The sequence below is a fragment of the Cryptomeria japonica genome, chromosome 11 (assembly GCF_030272615.1).
Source record: "Cryptomeria japonica chromosome 11, Sugi_1.0, whole genome shotgun sequence".
In the NCBI taxonomy this organism is placed as follows: Eukaryota; Viridiplantae; Streptophyta; class Pinopsida; order Cupressales; family Cupressaceae; genus Cryptomeria; species Cryptomeria japonica.
Window position 1 is genome coordinate 522,817,536 of NC_081415.1, and position 20,669 is coordinate 522,838,204.

The following is a 20,669-nucleotide window of genomic DNA, read 5'->3' on the forward strand; positions in this document are numbered from 1 at the left end:
AATACATCAACACATAGCATTAACTTTATTACACAAGTAGCCAAATTCACACCTTCACTACATGATTTGACTATATGGAGCCCAAACAAAGTGGGGGATAGCGGGCACCCTTGTTTGACTCCAATGTCACTTTGAAATTTTTTTAAGAGCCCATCCTTAGTTCTAATTTGGCTTGAACCTGCTCATATAGCCTATGGACTACTGCCCTATATTGATCTTGAACTCCCAATTCTTCCATCTTGTGCCATAGTTTACTTCTAGGAATAGTGTCAAAAGCTTTTCTAAAATCTACGAAACAACAAAAGACCTCTTCACCTCGTTTCTCCTAAACCTTCTTGATCAAATGTTTGAGTGTGATGCAATGGTCAATAGTGGAGTGCCTTGGTCTGAAACCAGCTTGACTCTTTACCCTTTTCTTCTCTTTTTTAGCCCAAAGACTGATCCTGTATTCCACCATATTTCCAAAGAGTTTACCAAAAGGGGGTTGATCACTCTTGTACGATAATTTGTTGGATTGTTGACATCCCCGCTCATGAGGAGTGGGATGACTATACTAGTTTTCCAATTTGCTAGAAAACCATTCTGAATTACTTGATATAATATATATTAATATGTGGAACAAGAGCTTCAGTACCCCACTTTAAGAATTTAGCTTGAAGACCATCTATGTCTTGAGTTTTGCCAACAACCAACCTTTTAATTACCATCTTTATGCCCTTAATAGAGAAGAGTTTGGTTTTAGAGTTAATAATCAGAAGGGGATCTATGCTTTGCCCCTTTTCATACAATTCCTTGGCATATCCAACTCATTGGACTCATTAATTTGCTAGTAACTATACAACCATCTATTTAACACATCATACAAAAGACTTTTACAAATAAAAATAAATTCTAGAATTAGGGTAAGGTCCCATGAAGGGGATCTTCTTAAAAAAATTTAGTGGATGTTGCTGAAATTTTCTAGGAATATTTTAAAGTTGATGATCCCATGATTTGGTAGTGCACATCAACTTAAAAAATTAAGCTCCGAAATTTAGGGAAGCTGGTGATTCATGAAAAATGTTGCAAATAAAAAATTAATAAATGAACACCATTTTTCTTCTATTTATTTTCTGACAGAAATATGCAATCCTAAAATATAAGAACTGCTATTTTTTTAGAAAAATATTCCAAATTATCCTATAACATAATTTATTATTTTGATTTATGACTCCCAAAATGGATTCATGACCCCCAATAAAAGAATCCATATACATTCATACCATCCCCAATCTATGACTTACGGACACCTAGAAGCATACTCCACGAGACCACAGCTAATAAGAGAGATCTATCAGGATATGGAAAAGATATCCCACACGGTACACAGACCAAAATAAGAAAAACGAGAAAAAAAGGTCGGAAACACGTGCAAATGGATCTATTAGCTTACTTCTCCTATTTCTCTTGAATTTTTCTGATCTAGGGTCTGCGTACCCTTTCTGGGATTTGCATATTTTTTCCTTGACAGTCAAGAAACAGTCCCAGAATCCCATTTCCAACGAATATTATATATTTGTTCTAAAAGTCCCCTGCATGGGGCCAACTTGCAATTGCGATTCTTTTCCTGCAAGCAAATTCCAGTGGTAGAAATGATACCCACGTACTGTGCCGGATAAAAATAATATAAGTACTCCAGACTACGAGAAAGCAATTGAAAAGAAACGATTTGTTCTCTCTTCCGTAGATGGCGGTGATTCATGAAAAGCTTGCATTTTTTTCAACTCCGTCTCCATTATCCATGCAAAATTTATCCCTAAACAAAGTCTGACGGGTCACAATTTACGTAAACTATGGCGAACATAGGGAACGAAGCCAGCTTCAACATTTCTTTCCGTTGTACTTGTCTAAAGGACAGACCAGACAAGGAGGACGTGTATATATTTTTCTCTAGTCAATATCCAAAATACGGGTATATCTTAATTTGAAATCAAGATTTCTTGTTTGGAGAGAAATGCGAGGAAATTGCAGAAGAGGAAATCTTTCTTTTATCTATTTTTGAATTATTAATTGGAGATCTCGATGGCGCGTATAAAATAGATATTGATGAGAATTAGGTGGAGTTTATAACGATTTGGAATCCGGGAAAGGAAATGGTGTTGAATGATTTGACTGAGGGACCGTGAGGAGGTCTAGACATTTTTGAAACCGCCGTGGGAAGGCAGAATCTCGGGACTTGTTTTCACAGGTGGGTCTTTCAATTCTTTAAAAAAGCTCCTTTTACTGCTATTTCAGGGCTTGTGAATGGATTGCAGAGGCGTTTGTATGTGCTGTGTTAAATGTAATTACTGTGTTAATGATTAGTCAAAGTTAAAGAGTCAATTGTGGGGTAAGGAATTTACTCTTTATTTATTTCTCTTGTTTCTTTTTCCTCCCCTTTTGATTGCTTTTGGTATAGAGGGCATTTTGAGGGTTCTTAAATGACAATTGGTGTAGTGGGTGTACTATTTTAGTACAGTTTGGCATGTGGGCTTTGTAGTTTTTTTATATTTGGTCAATAGCATGGCGTGTTTTGGGGTTCCTTCCAATAGTTCGCTTTTGTATCTGTTACGTATTTTTAAATGTCTAATCATGGCGCAATGAGTAACTGTAGTTTCAATGGGCAGCAAATTCTAGGAAAGGGTGTTCTGTTGGGTGTGCTCTGATTGACCATTATTGTCATTCTGGCATGGAACTTAATTTAGTTCGGGGCATTTGAGAGCTTGTGGTTATTTTGGTTTAGAAGTTCGTTGATTTGGGACATTTCAAGGAGCCCTTGCGGTTTTTAAGAACTGTAGAAGATCATTTTGTTGGTCACATTAAGCCCTGCTGCGGGTGTACATTATAGAGGTGAGTGTTTTAGTGAACCATTTTCCTGCTTCAGCTTTCAATTTCATTTCGATGGATTATCCTTTGAGTGTGTGAGTGGATCTGTGGGAGATATGTTGTATTGTGGCCAATTTCTTGTATTACTTCAAAGCTACAAGTTTTTCATATATTTTAGCTTGATCTCCTCTCTGGGGAGTAGGCTTGGCAAGCTCGAATACTTTGTCATAACAGATGTCTAATTTTAAAAATAAATATTAGAACATTTTGAAGAAGATTGGATCTATTTATCTCCTTAGTTTGCAATTTACCTGTATGTCTTTATTTGTCATCTGTGTTGTTGGCTTTCTGCAGGCAACATGAGCTGGCTATTGTGAATTTGTATTCACACAATATTTGAAAGGGATGATGGCTGATTATATACTATAAGTATTGATTTATTTGTACTGTGGGGGATTCGCAGCTTGCTTGAGAAATTGGAATTTAAAGGAATTATATTTGAGAATGATGAGAAAAATCTATTGACACCTCATTATTTTGTGGAGAAAGGGTGGGATTGATCGTGTGGTTTTGTCCTGAACATACTTTTATCTCTGGCTTGTTTGGAATTAGAAGAGGTGCTATTCTTATCAGTAGTCTTTTCTGCACCATTTGTTTGCTGACTAATAGGTTTAGAAACGATTGTGCAGAAGGACAAACTGAAAATGTTGGTTGATGTTATCAATGAAAGCCCGAAACCTGCTTTAAAGCCGTCTGTATTATCACTCTAGTCCTTCTGTGAGATGTCGTGAAGAGGAACTTACCGGAGGTTTCTACCTGAATGCAGCACCTAAACGATAGCAGTTGTTGTAAGGGATTGTTTCAAAGTCATACTAGCCTTTTGCATTCTAGCTTTCTGTTTGGAAATCTTGAATTACAGAATTAATTCTAAAGCTTACTGCCCATTATGCAGTATTAGGAGAAAGACAGAACTCGCAGATGTTGATTATTCCTTGGAAGTTAATATTTTAGCAGAACAGGTGCTTCCAGTCATAAGTCTTGCTTTAATCAGAAGCAGTACTCACTGACTGTGTAACTTGTTTATTAAGCCAAGCTCCAAGTGTTTGAAGGCTAGCCATTTGATATATGAGTATACCCTGAATGCCTAACTTGTGAGATCTGGTCAGGAACTAAAGAAGCCTTCTTTTAGTTAAGCTTGTAGAATAAACTATAATCTTACATCTTACCTGAGGGGAAGGACAGCACTTTGAGTTGTCTTTACGAGGCAATTTTTTTTGAAAATTCTAGGTGGACCGGGGGATCTGTCGTGGATTGAAACTATATTAAGATGTCTTGCAAAAGTGTTGTTCGGGATGTGAGAAACGGGATTGGTAGCATTTCCAGGCGAAGTTTTGAAATTAAGTTTTCCCATCATGATAGAAGATCTCAAAGTGCAGCTTTTGATGGAGGGATTCAAGCTCCTCTTATCCAGCAAAGTCGCTGGGCTAACCTTCCTCCAGAACTATTGCGTGATGTGATTCAGAGGTTAGAGTCTAGTGAAGGTACTTGGCCGGCACGAAAGAATGTTGTTGCTTGTGCTGCTGTTTGCAAGTCTTGGAGGGAGATGTGTAAAGAGATTGTCAAAACACCAGAGCAGTGTGGGAAGATTACATTTCCCATATCATTGAAGCAGGTAAGCTAAGAATCTTTCTAGGCTGTGGTAAAATATGACTGTAATTTGTACTTTTGTTTCTTCTTTTTCTTAAAGCAATGTACTCAATTCAATATTTTTTTTGTTTCTGTATTTTGATGTACTTATCATGTATCTAAGAGAAACATTAGATCCAATGCTTACCTTTGTATAGATAATGAATTTATTTATTTGAGTGTTGATAGCTGCTAGCTTGTGCTAGTATCTGTTTGGAAAACTTGCTATCTTTTGCTATTTTAAGTATATATAACGTGCTGATTGGAGCCAGAGAAATTGCATTTTGACTTATACTGAAGGATTTATTGTTATTTCACCATTGATTTACAGCCCGGGCCAAGAGATGCACCTATACAGTGCTTTATTAAACGGGATAGAGCAACTGCTACATACCATTTGTACATGGGTTTAAGCCCTGGTAAGTTGTAATTCATGTTTATTTGTTTAGATTAGAGTCAATTAATATAAATTGTAAATGTTGTTCTCAAGTGCTTATTAATTTTCACCTAAATGGCCATAGATGATCTGCTTTTTTATTCAACTATAATGGTCAGTCTATAATGCTTTTAAGTTTTCCCTTTCGCATCTTTAGAGTTTTTGAATCATATAATGCCTGGACTTGCGATCTATGTATTTTCTGATAATTGCTTACATTTATATTGGTGCATTGTTGGCTTTGGTGACCAAAAATTCTAGTATGAATGTTGATGCAAAATTCAAGGGAATTTTGTGCCAGCCTCTTTTTGGCTGTTTCTGATTCCATTTTGTCGTGAAGTATTTTGTTCCAACATTTATATTGCAAATTTTGGCTATCTCATAGCAAAGATTGCCTTCCCTTTACTTACGTGGGTAAGGGACCAGGATTTTGAGAGTTTCCAATTTGTTAAATTTCTGACCGCGCATGTCTAAGATCTGTTTCTACCATTTATGTCTAGTCTTTATGAATCATTTTTTGTCGTTTATCTCCCTAGTAATTTTATATATTCTTATGGCTGATTTATAATTTGCTGTTTATTGGCCATCATGTTGTAATTTGTAGCTGGTTCTTTATATGTTTGATTATATGCTCTCATGCTTAACAAAATTAACGTCTTTACCAGCTTTAGCTTTCTTTTATTTAAATGTCGTGTATGTTGATTGAGATGACTAGTTGGGCTTGATCATCATTCATTGCCGTTAATTAAAAATGTCTTTACTCATTGGCAATGACAACAATGCACACTGATAAAGAATCTGGTAAAGAACAATTGCTTGTGCTTCAAAGGTGAAGAAAAACTAAATGATTCGGATTTTGCCTTATGGTCTATTATATGATTGTTCTAGATTTGCCCAATTGCTTACTTTTGAAAATCACTTGATGATTCCATATGTTGAGGTTGATGTGGACTCTTCTAACTGTTCTGCAATAATAATTTCTACTGTTTTGTGCTAATCTTCATTAGTGTCATAATTATAGATGGTATAGTAATAGTGCAATTACTGTAAAATAAAAATTGTAAATCCTTTTTCAGGATGCACTAACACTTTTTAATTATACACGGCATCTATTATTTAGGTGTTTTACAATGACTCGTGTTTTCAACCTATATTGCAAAATTGGGTGTTTAGAGTAGAATATGTATAGTTTGAAATTTGAATATGTTCGATTTATGCTTTTGCTCTTCTTCTACAAACCTGGCCAATTGATTATGCAACTTTAAGCAATGCTTAAGGAATTTGTTGGTTATCAACATCTTTTCAAATAGATTTATTTCTGGAATTGAATCTTTTGGGATGGAAATAGATCGGTGCTGGCTGATGTCTTCCACAATAAATCAGCGCTTGTTTCAATTATGTAATGATTATTTATTATTTAGGAGAAAATATTATTTTTTTAATGTATAGTTGCTTCTTTTATTAGAAGAGAAATCATTTAGAATTTCTTGAGCTTTTTGCCATTCCCCTAAACTACTTTCCCACACCTCCCAGCCTGGAAATTCAGAGGAAAACTGCTGTTTTGTAAATCTTATCTACTTTCTTCCTATATGGCTATGTCAAAGTGAGGATTTGCCAACTCTTTTACGCTTATTAATATCTATTTTTACCTTTAATAAAAATAAATGCTAGTGTGTTAATAATTTGGGAGTCCATGCAACACATTTCCACTGTCTAGCGCAGCTCATATTCAAAAAGCCCTACCCCAAGTTCGGTGCCTCAAGAAACTCAAGGACTTTTGCTCATAAATGCCTTGAGAGATCTCTGGGTCACTGAAAACGATATCTCTGAGCTCTAAGGCTTCACTGTAAGAAATGTCTCAGGAAGAGTTTGAGGTAGGTCAATGCAGCAGTTACCAGACCTGTTTATTGTTGGTGTCAGAAACTTGCATGCTGATATCACTGCTCAGATGAAAAATAACCCTTTATTCAGAATCCTGTCTGGACCCATATGTGCCTATGATAGTGGAAGGACTTCTGCTCTTAACTGCCTTGAGAGATCTCTGGGTTACTGAAATCGATATCTCTGAGCTCCTAGGCTTCAGTGTAAGAAATGTCTCAGGAATAGTTTGATGTAGGTCAATGCAGCAGTTACCAGGCCTGTTTATTGCTGGTGTCAGAAACTTGCATGCTGATGTCACTGCTCATATCATAAAATAACCCTTTATTCAAAGTCCTGTCTTGATTCCTATGTGCATATAATAGTTTAATGATGCTTTTAATGAATAGAGAAGAGTATCTCTATGGCGACCTTGGCCAAGGCTTTCAATCCCTTGCTACTTTCATCTGTGTGACTGTAGGAAATCTATGTAGAGCTTTGTAAGGTATAGAAACGATGGCTTGTAAAAGTCTAAAGAATCTGAAAAGCGTAAAAACAGAAGTCTCTTTTGAAAATGACTGGTATCCACACTGATGGATGAGGTGCTGATGCCAATGGGAATCTATGTAAGAGATGTTATAGCACAGGAGCAGCATGTACTATTGCGTTTGTATTTATATTTTGAAACAAATGTTAAAGTTGCCAGCCCACCTCTACCTCAATTAGGAATGTGTATGATATCCAGTCTTTTCTCCTATGAAAATTGTCTGCTTAATAAATTCTAAAAATTGAATTGTATGGTTATTTAATTTGATTCTTGAGTCCTTCTATGCTAGTGTGTCTTCATTTTGGTTCTGTTATTCAGTGACACAACCAGGTTGCTATCCATTATATTAATTCATTTAATTTTGCATTTATGCGCAACCTGTATATAAAAGTTGCTTAAAAAACAAGATAGTATATGGTGTATCCTTGAAGGCCGATAACACAATTCAATTCATCAATCTTGAATATACTGATAATCGCTTCCCTTGTGAGTTGTAAGAATCATCCTGAATGAAAGCAAATTCTTTAGATTGCAAGAACTTGGAAAATTGTAGTGTAATGATTTAGGGGCCCTGGGGACAAAACACCAATGGTTTCACTGTGTTATATGCACAAATGATGTATGAGTGTAGAGTGCAAAAACAATACTTGAGGGTGCAGAATCAAAAGAGAACATGAAAACAATAAGAGAACAAGCTAGAACTGTGACAAAAAATTATATTATGCAAGTTTTGTATGGTGATTTGAGAGACTAAATGTAACAACCATGTAATTCTCTTGTTTGTTCAACTTTCACCTTTGATGAATAGCTATGTTAACATTAATATACAAGAGGAGAAGATAATGAGGTGGCTTGGCAATTACTAGAAACACCGCCTGCTTGTATTTCCCAGTGCATTTTTGTTTGTTTTGTCAGTCTCTGTAAGTATCATAAAACAAGTCTCTTAAGCAGGGATGTCACTATTAGAGTTGTGGTATTGTATATGCTGTGTTTGAGATTTACAATGTGACCAGTTGTGCTTGGGATGATGTTGAAATAGTGTCGAAGATGACAACCGATGCAGAGTCGGAATTTCTTTTTGCATCTATGAGAACTGCAATGTTTTGTGATTTGTTTAGATGACTGTTTTCTCTTCCATTATGTAGTTCTTGCATGCTTGTACAATGCATAAAGCTCTTCTCTGTATGTTGGATGTTGTCTTACTGTGGTAGCCAGCACCTCACTATGGAAGCAAGTGGGTGATCAATTGAGCAAGGATTGCTTAAAGGAATGTCTCAATCTAAACTGTTTGCTGAGAATTAGCTGATGTAAGCATTGACATAGAACAAAGTTTATATTTTAGTTCCTCAAATGCTTTCTATCAGTGGTTTTCTGGCTAAAGTTTACCTTTATGATACTGTTTGTGACTTAATTCAAAAGCCAAGTGACATGTGAGAAGCCCAATACAAACTTACTGAAACTTGCCAACCCCAAGAAACTATGAAGTTTTGTCACTCTTTTGTGTAGGTCATTCTTGGCAATCTGGGTTGAATCAACATGTATTATCCTTGTCTATATACAATATATTCTAGGTATAGTATCTCCTGCCCAACAAAAGATTAGTTCTCTAGATCTGCGTACAAATTGTGTCTTCACAGTAAACTGAGCACTTGTTCCCATGTTCTATTGAAGACGAGTATGTTATCTAGATATATAACATGTGAAACTATGAATGTTTTTAGAGTGTCATTCATCGGTCACCCAAATGTTTGCCAAAGTGAGACATAGTTCCACAGAGTTACTTGATGTTTGAGTTTTGATAATTTGTTTGACTTTGACTCTCATGTGAACTCTCAAATTAAGTTATTTAACACAAATATTATATGTTAAGGTTTTATAATGTATATGTGTTCTTTATTCATGTTTTCATATGACTATTTAAAATTTTCCTATATATATAAAATTGTCAATATTTTAGATAACCATCCCCTTTGCTGTTCCCTAGCCGTCTCCAAAAATGGCTTAAAAAATTGGGGACAAGGAAATGTGTCCCCTCGTTCATCTGTCTCAGAAACTCAGGGTAACATCTTTGAAGGGTATACCTCCAATAGTCTTCACTAAGAGCACAATACTGAAAATGATAATAACTAAACTATACCTCCTATATATACCATACATATGCCTGGGTGGTCCCAGAATAACTTAGATACTTAAGTATAACTCCTAGGCTGACCTAAATATCTACAAAAATATTGTCCTTGATGCTAATTAATTAAGGATGCATATGCATAAAATCTTCATCTTCATTTTCTTTATCTTTTGTTCTTCTTCATCTCTTTTTTCTGCTTTTGCTTCTTCTTCTAATACTTCTTGTTCTTCTTTTGCCACTTCTTGCGGTGAAGAGCTAATCTCCCAGAAGAAAATCCAAGAACTCCATTGATTTATAGCTGTGGAGGTGAATTTGATGCAAATCCTAATTTCACAATAAATCACACAAAATAAATCCAACCAATCTGAAACTTTTATTGTAGCTTGATAGGTTGTGGATCTTGCATCCCCAAAAAAATCTCCTAGAAATTCTTTGATTTGCAGCCTTGAGAGCAAATTTGGTACCACTTGTAATGGATTGACTTGCACAATAAAAATATAATAAGAAATATGTTGCAAATACTTGATAATAATATGCCACTTTGAGGGGATACCTCCAATTGTCTTTGATTTATAGAGCTCATTACTCAACATGATTCTAATAACTAACCTATATATCTTATATATACCATAATTATGTCTTGAAGACCACCCAGGCCAACTTAGATACTTAGTATAACTCTGAGGATGACCTAAATACACATATATGATTATAATAATGATTATGTAACATTTTAAGAGTTAATTAAGGTAGCCACAAGTGGACTACCCATAACCCAATACACACTATAGGGTTAGGGACGCAATAGAAGGTAATGGTGGGTCTTCACATGAACTTGTTTAAGGTTGTGTCATTCATGCACAGCCTCCATGTGCCATCTTTCATTAGTACAAGCACAATTGGGCTGCCACAAGTTGAAGAACTGGGTTTGATGTGTCCTTTATCCAAGAGTTAATGAATTTGTCATTTTGATATATTCATTTTCAAGGAATGGAGGGAAGTGTAATGATGCATTATGACAAGATAGTATTGGAATCAAATCAAAAATTTACTTGCAATGTCGAGCCACTTCAGTTGGTTGAGGAATTTGCTTTTCCTTAAAAGGATGCAGTGTTAGCTTGTATTGAAAGGATATCTTTTTTATGTACATATTTAATAGGAACTCACTAATTTCTTACATTGCTGGGCAGTGATGAGTGAAAGCTCGGGAACTATTCTGGGTATGTGGTAACTATTATATTTAGCATCCATTATAAACGTACTGGGTTTTGCTTTATAGGTTGCATGTAGATGATAAATATATGCCTGCTTAAGTAAAACATTACATACCTTAAATGGTGCTGGATTACAAAGGACCTCATCTTGGAAAGGCTTGATTTTTTATGTGTAAATATTGATTTATGAATGATAGAGTGCAACGACAATACTCAAAGTGCTGAATCAAAGAGAATATGAAAACAATAGAGCAAAATGCAAGATTATATCATGCAAGTTATCTACTAGTTACTAAATCTGAATTGCAATTGGGTACATGAGTATGATACGCTAGTACAAAAAAAAATCAGGGGTTGGGTATGTTTTGGATATGTCCATACTAAAAACATATCTCTTGAATGATGGGCCATATCTTGAAAAATACAAGGAGGCTATCTGGGAGGACTCCCATCCAGTTCAATCTAGAACAGCCAACAACTCCATTTCAATCTAGAACACAGCTAATTTTAGTATTTCATTGCAATTGGGTAATTCAAACAAATAGTTAATTGTTTCCTCCCATGACAAACAGATAACATGCCTTGTAGACCAAGTAAAAGCTCCCACTTTGGAAAGGCAAGATTTTTCCCAGCATTTCACAATAGGCCAATCCACTAAAACTGAGGGCACATAAGCTACTTTATAACCAATTTTTACTGACTACTGTCCAGATTTAGCAAGCTCATCTTATTGAATCTTCCTCGTTGCCAATAAAGACTTTCCTCTTAGAAAACTCGCTATAGAGCAGTTGAATTTGGTTCTTAGGGATACTCAGACCTACTAGCTCCCTCGAAATCCATCTATCCAGCCCACTTTGAGAGAGACAACACATACAGTCCGTGATTTTGAATTCCCAAACAAGTGAGGATATCTTCTTGGCTTACACCAAATCTTCCCAGCTTGCCAAAAGGAGAATAACCATTATGGGAGTGTGATGTCCCCGATATAATTAAATAATAAAATTAAAATACTTTATTGTAAGGCCCCAAATTTAATAACAAATCTTTCGGTCCCTTTATTTAATTAGATTAGTCAAGTCTTAGTTTGGTCGTGTCGGCCCGTTTGTAATCCTTCGGGAAATTTCCCAGAGCCCATATTTATGGCCAAAGTCTGTCATTTGTGTTGGTATGCGAATTTGGTATTTTCTTTGTATGTGCGAATTCCAGTTGGAGTTTAGATTGTTTGCCATTTCGGAGGTGAGAGATCCTCCCTACTTGGCATCCATAGTTTGGTGGGAGTCTCTTCTCATCGTATTCTGCTTATGTTTGGAGTTTGTATAATTTGTTGTGCGATCATTATCAATATAATTTCTCTTTGCATGTGCGAATCTTCATCTAAGTCTTGTGTCTGGAATAATAATAATTCATTCCATTTCTTTGTACGGACTAAGCGTTGGAGGGCTCGAGGGCGGAACTTGGCGGATATTCACTCACTGTACGACCACTACCGTACGCCCATATTCACTCACCGTACAACCCACTACCGTATGCCCAAACCGTACGGTCAAAGAAACATCTCACCGTATGCCCAAATACACACCGTACGGTTAGGGTCATTGGTCCACGTTGAGGGGCGTATGCCATACAACCGCCCACCGTACGTTCTAAGGAGGCCATGCTAATTCCACCGTACATGGAGTAGTGGCATTTCAAGAGGACCATCCTACGTATGAAACATTACAGTGGTATTAGAGCTGGTGATCTTGCTAGCCTGTCGTGTAGTGGATGCAAGTGTACACTTGAAGGAGATAACGTTCTGCCAATCGAATGGGGGAACCACAGGATCCTGCAAGAGAAGTCATGGCACTATTAAGGGAGCTAACCAGAAGCCAAGCTCAGCTCAACGACACTATAACCAGAGGGGAGCAACGACAACAAATCATGGAGGAAACCTTACGACAATTGGCCTTGGGAAAAACGAATGGAGAACAGAATAGGCAGGGTGATGATTCAGTCATTGGAAGGTCAAACTTCCAACGCTCACATTCACAGCTGTTGATGCCGACTTTTCCTCATAAATTAGAAGTGCCACACGGGGAGAAAGAACCCACCTTTCAGGAGATGCAAGCACAGATGAACCAAGATTGGAGGGATGCAAATATTGAGGGGGACAGACATATCCTTCGAGGATTACGCTGAGCTCCGGATGAAATACTTGGGCGACAGAAGTCGGGGCTATTATGGACACTATAACAATGACGTCAAGCGAAAGGTTGGTAAGATCAACTTGTCATCCTTTGATGGGACCAGAGCAACCTCAGCACGAGCTTGGGTTCAAAAAGCAGATACCTACTTCCAACTCAACCCGATGCCTGAAGATGAAGCTATCAAGTTTGCAACACTTCACCTGGAAGGAGTCGCTCACGAATGGTGGCATCATGGAATGGTCACTCTCGGCCATGACCAGATAACTTCCTATGCCGACTTCACGGAGAGGCTCATAGACCGATTTGATGGGAAGGATCCAAAACTCAATTTCAAGGAGCTGGCGCAACTAAAACAGTCGGGACCTGTGGACAGTTACATCACAAAGTTCCAGAGGCTATCCGTGTTGGTAACAAATATCTCAGAGCGGAGATTGGTAGTCTTGTTCATGGACGGATTGATGGAACCACTGAAAGGTTGGGTGAAAGGGTTCAACCCCAGCACGATCACGGAAGCAATAAAAAAGGCTCGTAAGATGGAAACATCTTCCTCTTCCAGAAATTTTGCACATACCAAACCACCCTTCGTTCCGAAGGAGAAGGATAATAAACCCTTTCCGAAGAAGTCATCGCTCGATGAAGCCACAAAACAGGAACTCAGAAGGAAGAAGCTTTGTTTCACCTGTAGGGAGCCATGGGAGCCAGGACACCGATGTTTGGGCAAAGGGAAGATTCACTATATTGAGGTGATGTCCGATGGAGAAGAGGAGCATGAGGAAAGTGAACCACCATGGGAAGAATTTGACGAAGAAACCAGCCTGGTGGAGAGATTATCCACATTGGTACAGAGGGGAGGCGTCATTGCCACACTGGCGGGTACCCCAAGGTGCAGTCTGTTTAGGGTACGTGGTACACTTCAAGGGCAACGAGTCCTTGTTATGCTCAATAGTGGGGCCTCGCTCAACTTCATAAACTCATCACTCATCACCTGAAGGGGTTTGTGTACAAAGGAGAATGAAGGGTTCGATGTCAAGGTGGCAGGAGGCAATCTCCTATCATGCACTCACTTGGTTCCGCATCTGAGCATTACCATGGGAAATTACACGGTGACAAATGATTTCTTTGTAGTAGATCTGGATAACACGGATGTCATAATTGGGCATTCAATGGATGGAGACCCTCAACTAGTACACGCAGAGCTTCAAAAGGATGGGGTTCTCATTCGAGGTGGATGGTAGGAAGGTGGTTCTTAGAGGAATGTCGAATGGTGGCCTGAGGGAGATTTCTGCCAAACGGATGGAAGCCATCTCCAGGCATGATGAAGTAGTCTGGGAAGCACATTGCTTGATCTCGACAAAACTTGTGAAAGGGCAACCGACTTACTACCAGGATGAGGAACTTCAGGTGGTTTTGGATAAGCATAGTTTAGTCTTTGCTTATATTCCATCTGGTATACCCCCACACCGAGGGTTTGAGCACACCATCGAGCTGGAGGAAGGAGCAAAACCTGTTATCACCACACCCTATCGCCACCCGAAGAATTTCAAAGAAGAGATAGAGAAAACGATCCAGGAACTCCTCGATAAAGGATGGATCCGGCCCAGCTCTAGCCCCTTTGCGTCCTCGGTGGTACTGGTGAAGAAGGACAAAACTCTCAAAATGTGTGTTGACTATCGTGCACTGAACAAGAAGACTATCAAGAATAGATACCCCATTCCCAGGATCAATGAGCTGTTGGTCGAACTACATGGCGCAGTCTATTTCTCCAAAATTGATCTTCGCTCCGGCTACCATCATATTTGTATGAGGGAGCAAGATGTGGAAAAGACAACCTTCTGTTGCCATTACGGACACTATGAGTTCTTGGTCATGCCGTTTGGATTAACCAATGCTCCGGCCACTTTTCAGTTTTGCATGAACCACTTCTTCAACAAGCAACTGCGTAAGTTCCTACTGGTATTCTTCGATGACATGCTTATTTACAACAAGACCTGGGAGAAACATTTGGGACATTTGGATGAAGTATTGGGGATTATGAAATCGCAATCATTATATGCTAAAAGGTCCAAATGTGAGTTTGGAATGACCGAGGTCCTGTACTTGGGTCACGTCATCAACGCTCGGGGGGTACAGGTTCACCAAGAGAAGATTCAGGCAATTCTGAACTGGCCCCACCTAAGACTCTCTTGGAGTTGCGCAGATTTTTTGGATTGTGTAGTTATTATAGAAGGTTTGTGAAAGGATTTTCACAGCTTGGTGCACCATTGACAGATTTGACAAAGAAAGGACCCTTCCATTGGAATGCACATGCACAACACACCTTCGACAAATTAAAAGAAGTTATGAGTACGTGTTTGGTTTTGGCACTACCAGACTTTCACTCGCCCTTTCATCCTAGAGTGCGATGCCTTGGGAGAAGGCATTGGAGCAGTGTTGATGCAAGACCATCACTCCATTGCGTTCGAGAGTCGGAAGCTCTCGGGAGTTGAGCGGTTGTACTCCATCTGGGACAAGGAGATGCTCGCCATCATGCACGCACAGACGAAGTTTTGGCAGTACCTCGTTGGGGCAAAGTTTGTCGTACGGACAGACCACAACAACTTGCGATATTTCTTGGAGCAGAGGGATTTGAACGAACGACAATAGAAGTGGGTGAGCAAAGTCCAGGAATTTTATTCCGACATTGAGTATGTGAAGGGCAAGAATAACGTAGTAGTCGATGCCCTGTAAAGAACGCTTGCCATATGTTCTCTATCCCAGATTTTGGCGGATTGGAAGGAACATCTGTTGGTTGAATAATCCAAGAACACTTTTGCCTGTGAACCGATGGATGGTGAAGTGCAGGATGACTGATACAAGGTGGTTGACGACATCATTTACTACAAGGACAAAATTTATCTGGTATCCGAGTCCAAGATGAAGGAAAAGATTCTGAAGGAAATGCACGACTCTCCCTTGGCTGGACACTCGGGATACTTGAAAACTTACAGACAGATCCGAGAAAGGTTTTCCTGGAAGGAACTTAAGAACGACGTTCTGCAGTATGTGTGGGAATGCTTCTCCTTGTCAGCAGAACAAATCTGAGCACACCTTACCGGCCGAACTGTTGCAACCACTGCCAATCCCCAACCAGAAATGGGATAGCATCTCGATGGATTTCATTATTGGGCTCCCCAGAGTGCAAGGAAAGGATTGCATTTTCGTTGTAGTAGATCACTTGACCAAGTATGCCCATTTTTTTGCCATCCCCACAGGATACCAAGCAGTTCAAGTGGTCGAGTTGTTATTACGTGAGGTATTCCGCTTACATGGTCTACCGTGAAATATAGTAAGTGATAGGGATAGCCATTTTCTAAGTACCTTCTGGATGGAGTTATTTCAGTTGATAGGAATCGAGTTGTCGCCCAACATGAGCTACCATCCGCAGACAGACGGACAGACCGAGATTGTGAACAAATGGCTGGAGGTTTATCTTAGGATCTACGTCTCAGCACAACAAAAGGCTTGGGTTCGCTAGCTACACTTGGGTGAACACTGTTACAACACCACCTATAACATGTCGATAGGCATGCCACCCTTCAAAGCACTGTATGGTTATGAACCTTCTTCATTTGTTGATTTGGCATTGGGAGATAGCCGTGCACCGAGGGCCAAATATTGGCTTCAGGAGAGTTTGGACATCCTGACATCTCTCAAAGATAACCTACAAAGGGCTCAGAACCAGCAGAAGATGTATGCCGACCGACATCGGGTTGAGCGAAATTTTGAGGTGGGCGATTTGGGATACCTCCGACTTCAACCGTACAGACAATCCTCCTTGAAGACAAGTGGTAAGGAGAAGTTGAAGCCCGTTTCTATGGACCCTACAGGGTGGTTCGGAGGGTGGGTGAAGTTGCCTACAAGTTGGAGCTTCCTAAGGGGAGTTAGATTCACAATGTTTTTCACGTGTCATGTCTCAAGAAGGCCGTCGAGCAGTGCGTCACAGTGTCCAAGGATTTGCCACCCATCAATGAAGAAGGAAAACTAATTCTGAAATCGACGAAGATCATCGATATTAGAGAAAAGAGGCTGAGATCGCACACAGTCAAGGAGTTGCTTGTGCGCTAGAAGGATCTACCCATCAAGGATTCCACCTGGGCAGGCGAGCAAATTTTGGAGCATCCAAGTTTGCAATTGCTTGAGGGCAAGCACTTTTTGGCTCGAGAGGACTATGATGTCCCCGATATAATTAAAAAATAAAGTTAAAATACTTTATTGTAAGGCCCCAAATTTAATAACAAATCTTTCGGGCCCTTTATTTAATTAGATTAGTCAAGTCTTTAGTTTGGTCGTGTCGGCCTGTTTGTAACCCTTTGGGAAATTTCCCGGAGCCCATATTTATGGCCGAGTCTGTCATTTGTGTTGGTATGCGAATTTGGTATTTTCTTTGTATGTGCGAATTCCAGTTGGAGTTCAGATTGTCTGCCATTTCGGAGGTGAGTGATCCTCCCTACTTGGTATCCGCAGTTTCGGTGGGAGTCTCTCCTCACCCTATTCTGCTTCTGTTCGGAGTTTGTATAATCTGTTGTGCGATCATTATCAATATAATTTCTCTTTGCATGCACGAATCTTCATCTAAGTCTTGTGTCTGGAATAATAATAATTCATTCCATTTCTCTGTACGGACTAAGCGTTGGAGGGCTCGAGGGCGGAACTTGGCAGATATTCACTCACTGTACGACCATATTCACTCATTGTACAGCCCACTATCGTACGGTCAAAGCAACATACCACCGTACACCCAAATACTCACCGTACGGTCAGGGTCATTGATCAACGCTGAGGGGTGTATGTCGTACGATCGCCCACCGTACGTTCTAAGGAGGCCATACTAATTCCACCATACACGGAGTAGTGGTGTTTCAAGAGGACCGTACTGCATACGGAAAATTACAGGGAGTCTTCCCAAAAGTTTTCTTTTTTAGCCACTTCAAATTTCCAAGGTGAGATCATTTGTTATGTGGACCTGCTAGACAACATAAAATTCCACGTACAAGAACCATTGGGTGGATTAACCACTGATGAGATTCTAGATGGATCATCTGAATCCAGGTATTTCTTTTGCAAAAACCTGCACCACGTTAAATTTGGTTTGGCATAAATTCCCCAATTTCATTTTGTGCCAAACACTTGTTTTCAGGCTCCACATGGTGTGACCTAGTACTGCGACATGTTTTCAGAGAGCAGGCTGTGTCCTAGGTGATCAATGTAGTTGTTTTTTTGTTTTCTCCTGAACCTTGCGATAAGAATTTCTTATCAGGCTCGTCAATGCCACAATAGAGCTATGGTGCATCCACAGACAAGACATTAAATATATAGCAATAACAGCAATTACTGATTCCAACATCCAAATTCTACAAGACAGGGTTTTATTTTTCAGTTGTACTTCAACCCCTAATTTGCAACTGTCTAAAAGACTTTCCCAATGAGATGATCTTCCAGCTCCTTTAAAGAGGGGGAATCCCAAATAAACTTGGTAACCGCCCAATTTTGGAGCCCAAAATGTTTGTTATACACCCTTGCTTCTGCCTCTTGTATTGAAGAAGAAAATGTTTGTTTTATCCTGATTTTTAACTTGACCAGAAGCTATGGTGTATCTCTCCAGTGTATGATTTCTGCTTCCTCACAATTCGTACTTTATATAATTTCTGGGTCTATAATTTATTTTTCTCAGTAAGGATCTTTATAATACTTTATATGCAATTCTGAATTTATATTGAATATTTATGATGATTGTTTGCAGCCTTGATTGTTGAAAATGGAAAATTTCTTCTGTCTGCCAAGAGAGTCAGGCGAGCTACATATACGGAGTACATAATTTCTATGGATGCAGAAGAAATGTCTCGAACAAGCAGAACATATATTGGTAAATTAAGGTAGAAAATTTGCATTCTATTACATGAATATTATGTACTTTTCTTAGCTTATTTCCAGTTTTCTACCATTCAATCATTACTGTGCAGTGCATTATTTATTATTTTGAGTCATCATTTTTTCAATGCTGTATTTTTTAGGTCAAATTTCTTGGGTACCAAATTCGCAATACATGACAGTCAACCACCATTTAGTGGTGCAGTGTCACCTAGGCAAACAAGGAGGAGATTTTATTCGAAGAAGGTATCTCCGAGGGTACCTTTAGGCAATTATAACATAGCTGACATTGCATATGAACTTAATGTACTTGGCACAAGAGGACCAAGACGAATGCAATGCTTAATGCATTCAATTCCAGCTTCAGCTATTGAAGCTGGAGGAAGTGTACCAACCCCGTCAGACTTTCCTCGTTCATTAGAGGACTCTTTTTCCTCATTATCTTTTTCCAAAACTGCAGAACAATCTTTGGATTTCAGCAGTACAAGTTTATCAGAAATTCATATTGGTATTCAAAATAAAGATGGGCCCCTCGTTTTGAAAAATAAATCCCCAAGGTGGCATGAGCAATTGCAGTGTTGGTGCCTAAATTTCAAAGGGCGTGTGACAGTGGCATCTGTTAAAAACTTTCAACTTGTTGCAGCGACAGAACCCTCCCCGCAGCCAGTGGCTTACAGTGATCATGATAAGGTTATCCTTCAATTTGGAAAGATTGGTAAAGATATTTTCACCATGGATTATAGGTACCCATTATCTGTCTTCCAAGCTTTTGCCATTTGCCTTAGCAGCTTTGACACAAAATTGGCCTGTGAATAACACAACAGTAGCTAAGTAGCTTGTTAAAAGAATTTGTCAGTTTGTTGATTAGGCAAATTGCTGCATTGTTTAACATATGCCCTAGTTAGGATATGTTTGCATGACTAAAAGGGTATGTATGTAAGGTCTCGGTCCTGAGATTTTGAAGGATATGAAGACTAGATCCTGTCATGCATAGTTTCCTGTGTCTGAACGCTATGTTCATATTTTGTTTTGGTCTATATGCGAGAACCTGTAATTTCAGTGATTAATATCCACTGGCCATCTGATGGTTCTTATTCTCAAGGTTTAGTCCTCTTCAAGCTTTAATTCCATGCCATATTGTTCCTTGTCGTTGGAAAGGATTAGATTGATCACAAATCAAAGTTCACCAATGGTTAGCATATTGGCAAAATGAGGTTAACATTTGTAGAGCTTGGGGAGTTCAGGTCGGCTATATGAAGATTTGGTTCATACCATTGATTATAGTCTGTTTCCAATTACATATTGTTGCATGGTAATTTGTTTAAGTGGTTGCGAATATGATTGTTTTTGAAAACAATGCAGTAAAAATTACAAATTTGATAAATGTGTGTTACAAGGGAATTTGATAAATTATGCACTGTGGGAGCAAATCTGCTAAGTTGTTTTTCTATTCTCGATAAGTCTGCCAAGTTTATATGGAAGCATATTATAAATCTGCTAAGTCTATATGGAAGCATATTATAAATCTGCGAAGTCTATATGGAAGCATATCATAAATCTGCATATTATAAAGTAGTTGAGATTGCATGCTTGGTGATAATATTCAATTTATAAAATATAAAAATCAATGAAGATGATAGCGCAAAATTAAGTTACGAAAATTTAAATTTAGTAATTTAAAGCAATGAGAAGTATGATGGAAATTACAATGAGCATACCCTGATAAGTATCATCAGAATGTGAGAGAGTTTACATATACAGTTGAATCCAGAAATCTTTATGCAATGTTATGAGATTTTTAATTTAAAATCTTTCATATTCTATTTCATTTTTTGGTTTCATTAAAAAAAAAAGGAGATCTAGA

The 20,669-nt window shown here is 38.6% G+C and overlaps 1 protein-coding gene across 2 annotated transcripts; it reads left to right on the forward strand.

Moving 5' to 3' along the window:
• Positions 1-1,412: 1,412 nt before the first annotated feature.
• Positions 1,413-20,086, forward strand: LOC131035155 (tubby-like F-box protein 14). 2 transcript variants are annotated; one of them, XM_057966802.1, is made up of 5 exons: positions 1,413-2,227; positions 3,199-4,516; positions 4,862-4,949; positions 18,678-18,810; positions 18,949-20,086. In XM_057966802.1, the coding sequence occupies exons 2-5, from the start codon at positions 4,172-4,174 to the stop codon at positions 19,619-19,621; spliced, it is 1,239 nt and encodes a 412-aa protein (XP_057822785.1). In that variant the 5' UTR covers positions 1,413-2,227; positions 3,199-4,171; the 3' UTR covers positions 19,622-20,086. The 2 variants fall into 2 exon arrangements, with proteins under 2 accessions (XP_057822785.1, XP_057822784.1); XM_057966801.2 differs by lacking the exon at positions 1,413-2,227 and adding an exon at positions 2,287-2,868.
• Positions 20,087-20,669: the final 583 nt, after the last annotated feature.